Source organism: Eriocheir sinensis, chromosome 50 (genome assembly GCF_024679095.1).
Source record: "Eriocheir sinensis breed Jianghai 21 chromosome 50, ASM2467909v1, whole genome shotgun sequence".
In the NCBI taxonomy this organism is placed as follows: Eukaryota; Metazoa; Arthropoda; class Malacostraca; order Decapoda; family Varunidae; genus Eriocheir; species Eriocheir sinensis.
Genome location: NC_066558.1, coordinates 1,692,894 through 1,707,893, shown reverse-complemented (window position 1 = coordinate 1,707,893; position 15,000 = coordinate 1,692,894). Strand labels below are relative to the sequence as shown.

Below are 15,000 nucleotides of genomic sequence, written 5' to 3'. Positions count from 1 at the left end.
AAACTCTCCCTCAGCTGTCCACACGTTACTATATACTAAAACTTCTATTAACCCTTCTTTGATAGTTATATAGTAAGGTATCGTAGGTATAACATCCTTTTTTAACTCTTAACAATATACTTCCTTAACTTAAACTCTCTCTCAGCTTCTATAACCCTCCTTTGATAGTTATATAGTAAGATATCGTAGGTATAACATCCTTTTTTTAACTGTTAACAATATTTCCTTAACTTAAACTCTCCCTCAGCTTCTATAACCCTCCTTTGATAGTTATATAGTAAGGTATCGAAGGTATAACATCCTTTTATAACTGTTAACAATATACTTCCTTAACTTAAACTCTCCCTCAGCTTCTATAACCCTCCTTTGATAGTTATATAGTAAGGTAACGTAGGTATATATAGCATCCTTTTATAACTCCTAATAAGACTTCCTTCACTTAAACTCTCTCTCTCTCTCTCTCTCTCTCTCTCTCTCTCTCTCTCTCCTACGATAGCTGTAGTGAGTGGGTGCAGAAGAACTAGCATTTATTTTTAACTGTGACACTCCTCTATCTCCTCCTTCTCCTCCTCTTCCTCCTCTTCTCTCCCTCCCACTCCTTTGACATTAGAGAGATAAGAGTGAGGAGTCTCGTGGCACTAATTAGAGAAGTGGTTAGAGATGACGAGGAGCAGGGTCGTGGCCTAATTAACCACCTCATTATAGCCACGGGTCCTTGGTTTGGTTAATTATGAGAGCACGGGAGAGTTTCTGCAGCCCTCATATATACGTGTGGTTTCTATAGCGTCGTTCAACCGTTTTTCCTGTCCCGAGAACGTTTTCAATTCCTCTTGCTTGGTTTTTTAAGGTTTCTATCAATCATACACGCTTCTGAGGGCATGATAAGGTCACCAGTGCGCTTCTAATCGACCAAACACACATTTAACAAGGCTTTTTTAGGAGCTCAGAGCATTTCCAGAGGTAGTTTTATGATCCTGAAAGAGTTGACGTAAAAGGTGGCAAAAGTGAGAATTGACCTTTAAATTTACCGGCACCCAAGAACGTGCATATTTAACAAGGCTTTCGTAGGAGTTGTGGGTATTTCCAGGGGTAGTTTTATGACCCTGGTGGTAGTGTGACCCTTCTTCTGTACCTTGAACGTGAAAAACCACTCCAGAAATAACGATTCATCCCTTTTATGACCTTTGAAAATCGTTGACGTGAGAGGTGGAAGCATGAGAGAATTGACCTTTAAAATTTTCAGCCGCCAAAGCGCAATTATTCAACAAGGCTTTCGTAGGAGTTCAGGGCATTTCCAGGGGTAGTTTTATGACCCTGGTGGTAGTTTGACCCTTCCTCTGTACCGTGAACCTAAGAAAACACTCCTGGAAAACCGATTCATCCCTTTTATGACCTTTGGAAAGAGTTGACGTAAAAGGTGGCAGAAAGTGAGAACTGACCTTTAAATTTACCGGCACCCAAGAACGTGCATATTTAACAAGGCTTTCGTAGGAGCTGTGGGTATTTCCAGGGGTAGTTTTATGACCCTGGTGGTAGTTTGACCCTTCCTCTGTACCGTGAATCAAAGAAAACACTCCAGGAAAACCGATTCATCCCTTTTATGACCTTTGAAAATGGTTGACGTGAGGTGGAAGCATGAGAGAATTGACCTTTAAAATTTTCAGCCGCCCAAGAACATATATTCAACAAGGCTTTCGTAGGAGTTCAGGGCATTTCCAGGGGTAGTTTTATGACCCTGGTGGTAGTGTGACCCTTCTTCTGTACCTTGAACGTGAAAAACCACTCCAAGAAAAACGATTCATCCCTTTTATGACCTTTGAAAATCGTTGACTTGAGAGGTCGAAGCAAGAGAGAATTGACCTTTAAATTTTCCGGCACCCAAGAACGCATATTTAACAAGGCTTTCATAGGAGTTTGAGGCATTTCCAGGGGTAGTTTTATGACCCTGGTGGTAGTGTGACCCTTCTTCTGTACCTTGAACGTGAAAAACCACTCCAGAAATAACGATTCATCCCTTGTTTGACCTTTAGAATTAGCCGACGTGACCTACAAAAGGATGTCACAGCGGCCGGCTCACCTACACCTTTCAGAAGTTCAGAAAATAGCTGTTATAGGGTGTCTAGCCATTAATACAGCCTTGACACGTGTGGGCATGGTAATAAGGGGTTGTAAGGAGCCTCCCCGCCCTTCCCCCGCCCCCCGGAAGCAACAGATGTGGGATTTTTGTCTAAATATAACTATGTTCTAGTGTGACCCACTCAACCACGCGCCATTGCCACCCCGCTGACACCTTGAACTTTTTTCCTATTTCTCCCTTTTATCTTCCCTTCTAGTCCATAACACCAGGTGGAAAACATGAATGGAGGCTTAAAGAATGAGTGTGACCTTATGTTGGGGTCTTTAGAGGTGACATGATGCTGGAAAAGGCTTGGAGATAAAAGAGGAAACTGTCAACCGCGAAGCAACTGTTCGTACCTGCCCCTCCCACACCTGGTACTCTTCCTTTCAGACTCGATTTTTCCACTTTTAGACGCCTATTTAAACCCTCCCGTCGCTTCTATGTCAAGTTCAAACCCTTATCTATCATTGGGAAGGACGAGGTGTAATGGGGGAGGCTGGTGAAGTGTTAAATTGAGGTGAAAACTGAAGGGAACACACGAATGTCCATCTCTTCAATGCCCTACCGTTCCGCCCTCACCAATACTCTTCCTATTAGACTCGATTTTTCCACTTTTAGACGCCTATTTAAACCCTCCCGTCACTTCTATGTCAAGTTAAAACCCTTATCTATCATTGGGAAGGACGAGGTGTAATGGGGGAGGCTGGTGAAGTGTTAAATTGAGGTGAAAACTGAAGGGAACTCACACAAAAGTCCACTCTTCAATGCCCTACCGTTCCGCCCTCACCAATACTCTTCCTATTAGAATCGATTTTTCCACCATTAGACGCCTATTTAAACCCTCCCGTCGCTTCTATGTTAAGTTCAAACCCTTATCTATCATTAGGAAGGCAGAGGTGTAATGGGGGAGCCTGGTAAATGGTTAAATATTGGTGAAAACTGAAGGGAACTCACGCACGGCCACACACTCCGACGAGCAACAGTTGGGTGCCTTTCCGCCCACACATGATACTCTTCCTTTTGGACAAGCTTTTCTCCCCATATAAGGTCTATTTTAAGCCGTCTGTCGCTCATATGTTAAGTTGAGGCCCTAAACTATCACTAGGGAGGACGAGAGGTAATAATGAAGTCCGGAAAAGGGTTAAAATGAGGTGAAAACTGAAGGGGACACACGTGACGTTCTTCCTTCCGCAAGCAACAGTTGGGTATAACATGCGCCCCGCCTACATTCATAACTTTTCTCTAACTCATTTTTCCCGGTGATATGAGTCTGTTTAAAGCTTTCTATCGCTCCTATATCAAGTTAAAACCCTGAACTCTCACTAGGAAGGGCGGGGAGCATTGGTACACCTGGTAAAGGGTTAATATTGAGAAAAATTATGAGCCCTCACGCAAGCTCTCCCTTCCTACACCCCGCCCACATCTTAAATCTTTTTCTTCCAACTCCTTTTTCTCACCATATGGCGTGTATTTAAAGCCTCCCATCGCTCCTATATTAAGTTAATACCCTAAACTCTCACTAGGAAGGGCGGGAAGCATTGGGAACACCTGGTTAAGGGTTAATATTGAGAAAACTTATTGGCCCTCACATGCAAGCTCTCCCTTCCTGCACCCCGCCCACATCTTAAAACTTTTCCTTCAACTCCTTTTTCTCACCATATGGCGTGTATTTAAAGCCTCCCATCGCTCCTATATCAAGTTAAAACCCTAAACTCTCACTAGGAAGGGCGGGAAGCATTGGTACACCTGGTAAAGGGTTAATATTGAGAAAACTTATTGGCCCTGACACGCAAGCTCTCCCTTCCTGCACCCCGCCCACATCTTAAAACTTTTTCTTCAACTCCTTTTTCTCACCATATGGCGTGTATTTAAAGCCTCCCATCGCTCCTATATTAAGTTAAAACCCTAAACTCTCACTAGGAAGGGCGGGAAGCATTGGGAACATCTGGTAAAGGGTTAAAATTGAGAAAACTTATTAGCCCTGACACGCAAGCTCTCCCTTCCTGCACCCCGCCCACATCTTAAAACTTTTCCTACAACTCCTTTTTCTCACCATATGGCGTGTATTTAAAGCCTCCCATCGCTCCATTGTCAACTTAAAACCCTAAACTCTCACTAGGAAGGCCGAGGGGTAAAAATAGAGGCGGGGAAAGGGTTAAAATAGAGAGAAGTTGTGGGACCTCTGCACACGCTCCCCCTTCGCCCACCCCGCCCACATCCAAAACTTTTTCCTCTTTAATTCATATTTACCAATGATCGAGGTTTACTTCAAGCCTCCCGTCGCTACCACATCAAGTTAAAACCCTTCTCTCTCACTAGGAAGGCGGGGGTTAAAAATAAAGGCCGGGAAAAGGTTAAAAAGAGGATAAATGTGAAGGAAACTCACGTGGACGTCCGGCCTATCGCTGCCTCCTCGGAGCTCTCACTACTAACACCTGACTTGAGTGACCTTGAGAACACCAGTTGCCAGTTAGAGGAAAGTAGCCAGTAGCGAGTAAAGTAGATAAAAGTAGATGAAGTAGAGTAGGTAAAGTAGATAATAAAGGTAATAGATAGAGCAGAGAAGATAGTGACGTACATAGCCTGAAGAAAGTATATAGATAGGAAAAGTAGAGGAAAAGTAGATAAAGTAGAGAAAAGTTTATGAAGTATAGAGTAGATAAAGTAGATAATATAGGTAATAGATAGAGCAGAGAAGAAGATAGTGACGTACATAGCCTGAAGAAAGTATATAGATAGGAAAAGTAAGAAAAAGTAGAGGAAAAGTAGATAAAGTAGAGAAAAGTAGATGAGGTAGAGTAGATAAAGTAGATAATAAAGGTAATAGATAGAGCAGAGAAGAAGATAGTGACGTACATAGCCTGAAGAAAGTAGATGGGAAAAGTAAGAAAAAGTAGATAAAGTAGAGAAAAGTAGATGAAGCAGAGTAGATAAAGTAGATAATAAAGGTAATAGACAGAGCAGATAAGAAGATAGTGATGTAGATAGCCTGAAGAAAGTATATAGATAGGAAAAGTAGATGAAGTAGAGAAAAGTAGATGAAGTATAGAGTAGATAAAGTAGATAATAAAGGTAATAGATAGAGTAGATAAGAAGACAGTGACATAGATAGCCTGAAGAAAGTATAAAGATAGGAAAAGTAAGATAAAGTAAGAATGGATAAAGTAGAGGAAAAGTAGATAAAAGTAGAAAGAGGTAGATGGAGTAGATAAAGAAGCTGTAGTAGATAGAGGATACAGTAAAAGTAGAGGTAATAGATAAAAGTAAATAAAAATATATAGAAAAAGTAGCAAGTAGAGTAGTAGAGATTATAAGTAAGAGGAAAAGTAGTTAAGTAGATGGAGGAGAAGAGTAGAGTAAATGAAAAGTAGCAGAAGTAGAATGACGTAGTAAATAAATCTAATAAAAGTGAAAAAGTAGACAGGTTACCCCCAAAATAAAAATAATAATACACAAATACACACACAGTAATAGTTTAAAATTGGGTCACCATCTAATATATATATAGCAATTTAATACTTATAGAATCCTAATGTATCTTCGTTCTTGGTCAATTTTCTTTCATGAGGTTATTGGGTCCTATATGTGTCCTGTCTATATATGTTTCTTCCTTATTAATAGCCTGGCTTCTTCCTATTGTTACAGGCTAGCTAGGTCCTCATTGGTACAGGTATAGCTATAGGTCCTCATTGTTACAGGCTAGCTAGGTCCTTATTAGTACAGGTATGGCTATAGGTCCTCATTGTTACAGGCTAGCTAGGTCCTTATTAGTACAGGTATAGCTATAGGTCCTCATTGTTACAGGCTAGCTAGGTCCTTATTAGTACAGGTATAGCTATAGATCCTCATTGTTACAGGCTAGCTAGGTCCTTATTGGTACAGGTATGGCTATAGGTCCTCATTGTTACAGGCTAGCTAGGTCCTTGTTAGTACAGGTATGGCAAGGTCTTCATTGGTACAAGCTGACTTCTTCCTTATTAAGACATGGCTATAGGTCTTTTTTCCTCTGCACATCTCAAGAAAAGAAAGGAAATAAATGAAGAGAATAATAAATGGGGATAGAAATGTATATGACAATTTTATTTACATTACAGTTTTCTCTTAACACACACACACACACACACACATTTTCTTCTCTCCTTCCCTTCCTTCTTTCTTCTCTTCCATATCTCTCTTCCTCTTCCTATCCCTTTTCTCTCTCATAACTCCATCTTTCTTTCTCTTTTCTCTCCTTCCATATATTTCCTTCCCTTCCTTCTTCCGTCCTCTCTTCCATATCCTTCTTTTGCTCTCTCGTTCTCTCTCTCCCTTCCTCTTCCCTTCCCCTCTCTTCTCTCCTTATAAATATTTCTTTTGCTTCCCTTCTCTCCTTCATATCTTTCTTCCTCTCCTTTTTCTCTCTCTCATAACTCCTTCCTTTCTCTCTTCTTTTCCTTCCTTCTCTCTCTCTTCCACACACACACACACACACACACACACAGTCACCTCCACCTCACCGCACTCCTCCACCCTCCACGCAAGACCCCAAACAAAGCCTTCCTCTTCCGCGCATACGATCCCTTCCCTACCAAGTTACGATCTTCCGAGGGGTCAATCTTGTGGTCGTACAGCTCCTCCGCTACGATATGGTCCCAGTCAGGTCGATACGTAATGTTGTCGAACCTTAGCCAGGCCGTGAAGCGGAAGCGATCGGTCCTGACGGAGTAGCCCATGATGGTGGTGTCGCTGGTGTGGGGTTGGTCGCTGTCGGGGTTTTTTGAGGGTATAGGGCCTGGGCGAGGGTACTGGCTGAAGGCGGCTGTTTTGGTTTTGATATTTCGGTTCCTTTCCTTGGGCGGCATAAGTCTGTTTTTCATCGTATGGTCAAAATTTGTGTTTTGGCTTAAAATCGCATTACTTTCAACATTACTGGCGCCAAAACTTTCCCTATCTTTGCCATGTTTCTTGATCTCTGCTTCTCTTTCAATCTCCTGCTGGTTTGTGTTGACTATCCGACTCAGGCTGACTCCCTCCGTGCAGACCTGGACCTTGTGTGAGTCGCTGGGGCACTGTTCCAAGGCCGGCAGTCCAGCTAGGTCCACCAGGGTCGGGAAGAGGTCCACCAGCTCCACCAGGCCGCTGTACTCCACCCCCGGCCGTGCGGAGCTTCTCTTGGTCCGTCTCCGTGGTGGAGTGTGGGGCGTTGTCTGAGCATGAGGTGTGGATAAGGATACATTAGCCTCGGCCCTCCTCCAGTTCCTGATGATGAAGGGGACGCGCGTCGCCACCTCAAAATTGCTGAACTTGGACCACTCCTGATGCTCCCCGAGTGACCAGCCTGGCGGGGAGAGAAGGTGGGGAGCTAACTTGAGGCAGGGATGAGAGAAGGAAGAAAGGAAGGAAGGAAACAAGGAAGAATGAAAGAAAAAGAAATTTCTCCATCAGCTGACGACTTGCAAACACAACCATGATAATAACCTACACACAAAAAAGTTAATGAACAAAACAATAAAACAACAACGCCAAGCAGTAACCAACCCACCATGGTCTCCTATAAATGCTACAATTGTGTCCGGGAACAAGCGGTCAACTGTAGCCAGCAGGTCGCCGATGAGAGAGTCCGTGTACGACATCGCTGCGTAGTAACCCTGCCGGATGTACCTGTGACGATGACGACAACGATGAGAGGAGGAACGGAAGGGAAACAAATGAGTGTCTATATTATTCAACCTTTTATGTACCTGTTTTTGATGCTAAATTGGAGTTGTTATTATAATTATGAGTCTCTTTTATTATTCAACCTTTCATTACCTGTTTTTGATGCTGAATTGGAGTTGTTATTGTAATTATGAGTCTCTCTTTTATTATTCAACCTTTCCTTACCTGTTTTTGATGCTAAATTGGAGTTGTTATAATTATGAGTCTCTCTTTTATTATTCAACCTTTCATTACCTGTTTTTGATGCTAAATTGGAGTTGTTATTGTAATTATGAGTCTCTCTTTTATTATTCAACCTTTCCTGTACCTGTTTTTGATGCTGAATTGGAGTTGTTATTGTAATTATGAGTTTCTCTTTTATTATTCAACCTTTCCTTACCTGTTTTTGATGCTGAATTGGAGTTGTTATTGTAATTATGAGTCTCTCTTTTATTATTCAACCTTTCCTTACCTGTTTTTGATGCTAAATTGGAGTTGTTATTGTAATTATGAGTCTTTTATTATTCAACCTTTCCTTACCTGTTTTTGATGCTAAATTGGAGTTGTTATTGTAATTATGAGTCTTTTATTATTCAACCTTTCCTTACCTGTTTTTGATGCTGAATTGGAGTTGTTATTGTAATTATGAGTCTCTCTTTTATTATTCAACCTTTCCTTACCTGTTTTTGATGCTAAATTGGAGTCGTTATAATTATGAGTCTTTCTTTTATTATTCAACCTTTCCTTACCTGTTTTTGATGCTGAATTGGAGTTGTTATTGTAATTATGAGTCTTTCTTTTATTATTCAACCTTTCATTACCTGTTTTTGATGCTGAATTGGAGTTGTTATTGTAATTATGAGTCTTTTATTATTCAACCTTTCCTGTACCTGTTTTTGATGCTGAATTGGAGTTGTTATTGTAATTATGAGTCTTTCTTTTATTATTCAACCTTTCCTTACCTGTTTTTGATGCTAAATTGGAGTCGTTATAATTATGAGTCTTTCTTTTATTATTCAACCTTTCCTTACCTGTTTTTGATGCTGAATTGGAGTTGTTATTGTAATTATGAGTCTTTCTTTTATTATTCAACCTTTCATTACCTGTTTTTGATGCTAAATTGGAGTCGTTATAATTATGAGTCTTTCTTTTATTATTCAACCTTTCATTACCTGTTTTTGATGCTAAATTGGAGTCGTTATAATTATGAGTCTCTCTTTTATTATTCAACCTTTCATTACCTGTTTTTGATGCTGAATTGGAGTTGTTATTGTAATTATGAGTCTTTCTTTTATTATTCAACCTTTCCTTACCTGTTTTTGATGCTGAATTGGAGTTGTTATTGTAATTATGAGTCTTTCTTTTATTATTCAACCTTTCATTACCTGTTTTTGATGCTGAATTGGAGTTGTTATTGTAATTATGAGTCTTTCTTTTATTATTCAACCTTTCATTACCTGTTTTTGATGCTAAATTGGAGTTGTTATTGTAATTATGAGTCTTTTATTATTGAACCTTTCCTTACCTGTTTTTGATGCTAAATTGGAGTTGTTATTGTAATTATGAGTCTCTCTTTTATTATTCAACCTTTCCTTACCTGTTTTTGATGCTAAATTGGAGTTGTTATTGTAATTATGAGTCTCTCTTTTATTATTCAACCTTTCCTTACCTGTTTTTGATGCTAAATTGGAGTTGTTATTGTAATTATGAGTCTTTTATTATTCAACCTTTCCTTACCTGTTTTTGATGCTGAATTGGAGTTGTTATTGTAATTATGAGTCTTTTATTATTCAACCTTTCCTTACCTGTTTTTGATGCTAAATTGGAGTTGTTATTGTAATTATGAGTCTTTCTTTTATTATTCAACCTTTCATTACCTGTTTTTGATGCTAAATTGGAGTTGTTATTGTAATTATGAGTCTTTCTTTTATTATTCAACCTTTCATTACCTGTTTTTGATGCTAAATTGGAGTCGTTATAATTATGAGTCTCTCTTTTATTATTCAACCTTTCATTACCTGTTTTTGATGCTGAATTGGAGTTGTTATTGTAATTATGAGTCTCTCTTTTATTATTCAACCTTTCATTACCTGTTTTTGATGCTGAATTGGAGTTGTTATTGTAATTATGAGTCTTTCTTTTATTATTCAACCTTTCCTGTACCTGTTTTTGATGCTAAATTGGAGTTGTTATTGTAATTATGAGTCTCTCTTTTATTATTCAACCTTTCCTTACCTGTTTTTGATGCTAAATTGGAGTTGTTATAATTATGAGTCTCTCTTTTATTATTCAACCTTTCCTTACCTGTTTTTGATGCTAAATTGGATATATTATTAAACTGGAGGTGAGCGAAGAGTGGAAGGAAAGAAGAAAAAGAAATGAAGGAAGGAATGGAGGAGAGATGGAAGGGAGGACAGTATGCGGAAGGGAGGACAGTATGAGGAAGGAAGAAACAGAGAGAAAAATGAAGAATGAGGATAAGAAAAGGAAAGAAGTGAGGAATGACTGACAAACTATCACACAGAAAAACATGACATAAAAAACACAACTAATAAACAAACGAAACCAAAACAAACAATGAAACAAAAAACAACGGCAAGCGGAAAGAAAAAAAAAACATAAGAAAATAAACAGAAAACTATCAAAACGGACAAAATATAAACACCAAACAGTAAAAAAGAAAACAAAGAACACAGGCTGAAGGGGAAACAAACCTAAAATAAATATCAGGCTGAGAAAATGACAGAAAACATAAACAAACACAGACTGAAGGGTATCTTTGAGGGTATAGGGCCTGGGCGAGGGTACTGGCTGAAGGCGGCTGTTTTGAGTATAACAATTCGATCACTTTCCTCGGACAGCACAAACCTGAAGGGGATACTAACCTAACATAAATATCAGACTTAGAAAATGAGAAATACAAGGGGATACTAACCTAACATAAATATCAGACTTAGAAAATGAGAAATACAAGGGGATACTAACCTAACATAAATATCAGACTTAGAAAATGAGAAATACAAGGGGATACTAACCTAACATAAATATCAGACTTAGAAAATGAGAAATACAAGGGGATACTAACCTAACATAAATATCAGACTTAGAAAATGAGAAATACAAGGGGATACTAACCTAGCATAGAAATCAGGCATTGGACCATAGGGAAAGGACACGTTGAGGGCGGCTATGTCCTCACGGCTCCTCAGGTCATTCCAGGGGTTCCAGGCAACGGATGGCAGCCCCTTCGGAAGCCAGCGGTTGGGGGCGAGAGGCACCGTGTCGATTGGGAAGAGCTCTGGGGTAGGGAGGGAAGGATTGGGGTGAGTGAAGGGAGGAAGGATGGAGGGAAAAGGAATGGAAGGAAAATAAGAAAGGAATCAGAAAAGGAAGGAATAAATGGAGAACAGAGAAGAAGGAAGAGAGGATGGGATGAGGAAGGAAGGAAAGAGAAAAGGAAGGAGGAAAGAGTACGAAGGAGGAGGAGAAGAGAAGGAGAAAGAAAGGAAATAATGAAGATATGAACAAAACAGAAGAGAAAGGGAAAGAAGAAAGGAAGAAAATAACAAAAGAAAGAAAATGGAGAGGGAAGGAGGAGGGGAAGGAATGCTGAATGAAGGGCGAGAGAGAGAAACTAACATAAGAAAAACAGAAAATAAACAGGAAATGCATAAAACAGAAATATAGAAAGAAAATAACAAACACACAACACAACACAAGGAAAAACAGAAAATAAACAGGAAATGAATAAAACAGAAATAGAGAAAGAAAATAACAAACAACACAACACAACACAAGGAAAAACAGAAAATAAACAGGAAATGAATAAAACAGAAATATAGAAAGAAAATAACAAACAACACAACACAAGGAAAAACAGAAAATAAACAGGAAATTAATAAAACAGAAATAGAGAAAGAAAATAACAAACACACAACACAACGCAAGGGTCGCCTCACCAAGGAACTCTCTGGGAAACTTGAGCGGGATGTGTGGCTTGTGATACCCGACAGCAAAGAAGAAGGGCTGAGAGGGTCCGTTGGTGGCCCTCTCATCCCTCTCAGCCCACTCCTCTAGCCAGGCGGTGGAGTGGCGAGTGGTCTCAATATCCGGAAGTGATCCACCGGGCTGATCCGATACCTTAGGGGAGGATCAATAGGGTGAGGGGGGGCATTAGGATGTGTATAAAAAAAAAAATAATAATAAAGAAAGAAAGAAAGAAAGAAAGAAAGAAAAAAATTGGGAATATTGACAAGATTCCTTTATTTTCCCCGGTGAAGCAAAGTCTTATAAACACTAATACTAAACAAATTCAAACAAAAAAATACATATATCTATTTATTTTACAGTTCTTAGGACCAGGATATAACTTGTGGAACAGATAGGCGGTGTGTGTGTGTGTGTGTGTGTGTGTGTGTGTGTGTGTGTGTGTGTGTGTGTGTGTGTGTGTGGGCCTTCAAAAGAGATCCAGCTTAGGGCTTCAGAAAGGCTTGGACCGACATTGGGTAAGCCTCATCTACCCTCAATAGCTGGCTTCTACCTTAACGGGGCAGTATATGTTGGTGTGCAGGGAGCCGTCCGCGCCGAGGCAGACCGGGTCCTGCTTGTGGGCCTGCGTCGGGGGGTGGTAAGGCGTCTCGGACCAGCTGTAGGGTTGGTCGTCGCTCTGGTTGCTAACAATGCCTGCAAAGTTTGATTAGGTTCTTTAACCCAGTAACTGCGGGGATCATGTTTCTTAATGGTCCCTCTAAGCGAGAAAAATGAGAAAAAAATCATCAGTCACGCAAACCATTTCATAATACATATCAACGCATTTGGGATCAATCTGTGCATCATCTATTTTTTATATTTTTCATCATGGCACAAATTTGGCCCGTTGCTGGTATACACACACACACACACACACACACCCGGGTGGAAGACCTTGCCGGCCGCCGCGGTGTGGTATCCGTGCTCCTTGAAGTACTGTGGCAGGGTGGTGAAGTTCCCAGCATGCCGACGCCAGTAGGAGTGAACATCGTACAGGCGCGTCGTGTCTGGCCGTCGCGAGGTGAGGAAGGATGTACGGCTCGGACCACACAGGGCTTGCTGGGGGTGGAGGGGGGAATGGGTGAGGTGGAGGAGGAGGTAGAGGATGGGAGAGGAGGAGGGAATAGGGATAGGAAGAGAAGGGGTGGAGGGTTAGAGGAGAATGAAACAGTAGGAGGAGGAAGAGGAGGAGGAGGAGGAGGATAGAAAGAGAATAGAAAGATGCAGTTGAGGGAAGGGATGGAGATGGAGGAGGAGGGGAATGGGAGAGAGAGAGGAAAGAAATGAGAAGGAGAGAAAATAAGATATAATAACAAGTAAAAGGTCTCCTAATTAACCTGTCAATCAACCACACACACACACAGACACACACAGACACACACAGGAGATGGAAGTAGAAGGAAAAACAGGAAAAGGAATGGTATGGTATGAGTATAAGTACCATAAATACAAGGACATAATAATAATAATAAGATATAATAACAAGTAAAAGGTCCCCTAATCAACCTATCAATCAGCCACACACACACACACACACACACACACACACACACACCTGCGCATAGGCTCTCGTGAACACTGTGCCGTGGGAGGCGAGGGCGTCCACGTGTGGTGTGAAGGCCAGGGTGTCCCCGTAGCACCCCAGGGCAGGCCGCAGGTCGTCCACGATGATCAGCAGGACGTTAGGCTGACCTGACCTGCACTTGACCCCCGCCACTGAGGGGAGGTCACAAGGGAGGTAGTGAAGAGGTGATAACATAAATATACACCAAGACCATCTCTGAGCCTTGCAAACTACTCATCATTGTCAGGACGCAGTAAGACAGAAAAATCATCATTTATCATCACTGTTATGGTAGGATATCAATGTATTATTATTATTTAAAATCACCACGAATTAGGCATACAATTGTCGAATACTGGCGTGAGTTGAAATGACATACAATTGATATCCTACTATAACATCACACGCATCACGAGGCCTCACCCAGCACCAGCAGAGCCAGGACGACCCGCTGACCCATTGTGAGCGACTCAGCAGCGGGGCGAGTGGACCAAGACAGCCACGTACGCCACTCGTCCATAACAGCCAGTGAGGGGGAGGGGTTGGTCTCCTCCTCTTCAGTGTATCAGGGGGCTGCTTCTTCTTCTTGGGTGTTTTATGGGGCTGGTTAGGCTGTGGCTGCTCAGGCCATGGACCGCGGCCAGCGCAAGTCACGAGGGTTTGTTTATATTTACCAGGGGGGCTACGGGCCTACCAAGGGGGCCTACCTACACGCTCTCAATGAAGAAAAAATCCATACCGTCGACATTTTTATTAATATACACATTTTGTTTATGTACACAAGACCCATATATTAAAAACAAGACGTCCAGAGACATGTATGGATATGTATGTGTCTATGTATGTATGTATGTATGTATGCATATGAGAGAGAGAGAGAGAGAGAGAGAGAGAGAGAGAGAGAGAGAGAGAGAGAGAGAGAGAGAGAGAGAGAGAGAGAGAGAGAGAGAGAGAGAGAGAGAGAGAGAGAGAGAGAGAGACAAAAAAAAATTACCAAAACGAAGAAAAAGAGAAGAAAAAAATGACCACCACCAAAATAATCTGAAGAAAAAAAGAAAATAATAATAATAATAATAATAATAATAATAATAATAATAATAATAAAAGCAATAGTAGTAGTAGTTGTAGTAGTAGTAGTAGTAGTAGTAGTAGTAGTAGTAGTAGTAGTAGTAGTAGTAGTGTTATTGTTGTTGTTGTTACCATAGACAGACAGAGACACAGACTGGAGCGAGGAGGTACAAAACAGACAGACAGACGGACAGACAGACAGACAGACACAGACAGGCGGCTTCGGGGGGGCGGCGAGATAGACACACTCCACCTGAAAGAGAGAGAAAGAGAAAATAAGATAAATAGATAGATAGATAGATAGGCAGAGAGAGAGAGAGAGAGAGAGAGAGAGAGAGAGAGAGAGAGGAAGGATGGAAAGAAATATATACAAAATGACACACACACACACACACACACACACACCTCATACCCCCCTTTTCCACCCCTCCCCCGCCCTCTTACCCCCAGTGGATGCCCCCTCTAGCGGCGGGGGGTACGGTTGTCTGTGGTCCGGGTCGGGTATGTCCACGTGAGCCGAGCTTGCATACACGCGTGGAATCGA

General features: G+C 41.1%; 2 protein-coding genes and 2 long non-coding RNA genes across 4 annotated transcripts in view; 1 reads left to right on the top strand and 3 right to left on the bottom strand.

Annotated features, from left to right (window-relative positions):
* Window positions 1-5,337: 5,337 nt before the first annotated feature.
* Window positions 5,338-6,536, top strand: LOC126982163 (uncharacterized). Its single transcript, XR_007734694.1, has 2 exons — window positions 5,338-5,773; window positions 5,880-6,536. It is a non-coding gene; the product is annotated as an uncharacterized LOC126982163 (long non-coding RNA).
* LOC126982161 (iduronate 2-sulfatase-like) lies at window positions 6,181-14,070 on the bottom strand. Its single transcript, XM_050834002.1, has 8 exons — window positions 13,812-14,070; window positions 13,380-13,540; window positions 12,706-12,883; window positions 12,336-12,478; window positions 11,755-11,935; window positions 10,931-11,093; window positions 7,641-7,759; window positions 6,181-7,436 (listed from the first exon to the last, which is right to left on the bottom strand). Exons 1-8 carry the CDS (start codon window positions 13,906-13,908, stop codon window positions 6,601-6,603), a joined length of 1,878 nt encoding a protein of 625 aa, XP_050689959.1. The 5' UTR covers window positions 13,909-14,070; the 3' UTR covers window positions 6,181-6,600.
* LOC126982162 (uncharacterized) lies at window positions 7,890-10,220 on the bottom strand. Its single transcript, XR_007734693.1, has 7 exons — window positions 9,959-10,220; window positions 9,814-9,885; window positions 9,311-9,744; window positions 9,037-9,170; window positions 8,617-8,757; window positions 8,196-8,475; window positions 7,890-7,981 (listed from the first exon to the last, which is right to left on the bottom strand). It is a non-coding gene; the product is annotated as an uncharacterized LOC126982162 (long non-coding RNA).
* LOC126982020 (uncharacterized) overlaps window positions 13,954-15,000 on the bottom strand; it is a 7,411-nt gene continuing 6,364 nt past the window's right edge. Inside the window, exons 4-5 of the mRNA XM_050833740.1 lie at window positions 14,901-15,000; window positions 13,954-13,964 (exon numbers count right to left, since the gene is read on the bottom strand). The exon at window positions 14,901-15,000 is cut by the window's right edge and continues 135 nt beyond it. Of these exons, the coding sequence (XP_050689697.1) occupies window positions 13,954-13,964; window positions 14,901-15,000 (111 nt within the window). The remainder of the gene's footprint in view (window positions 13,965-14,900) is intronic.

Bases quoted from the DNA above. Each gene is read 5' to 3' on its own strand.
- LOC126982161 (XM_050834002.1), bottom strand. From the start codon at position 13,908: ATGGACGAGTGGCGTACGTGGCTGTCTTGGTCCACTCGCCCCGCTGCT. The intron at 12,479-12,705 runs GTGTGTGTGTGT...CAAACTTTGCAG, and splicing joins CGGCAAGGTCTTCCACCCGG to GCATTGTTAGCAACCAGAGC. The intron at 11,094-11,754 runs GTGAGGCGACCC...TCCCTACCCCAG, and splicing joins GTTTCCCAGAGAGTTCCTTG to AGCTCTTCCCAATCGACACG.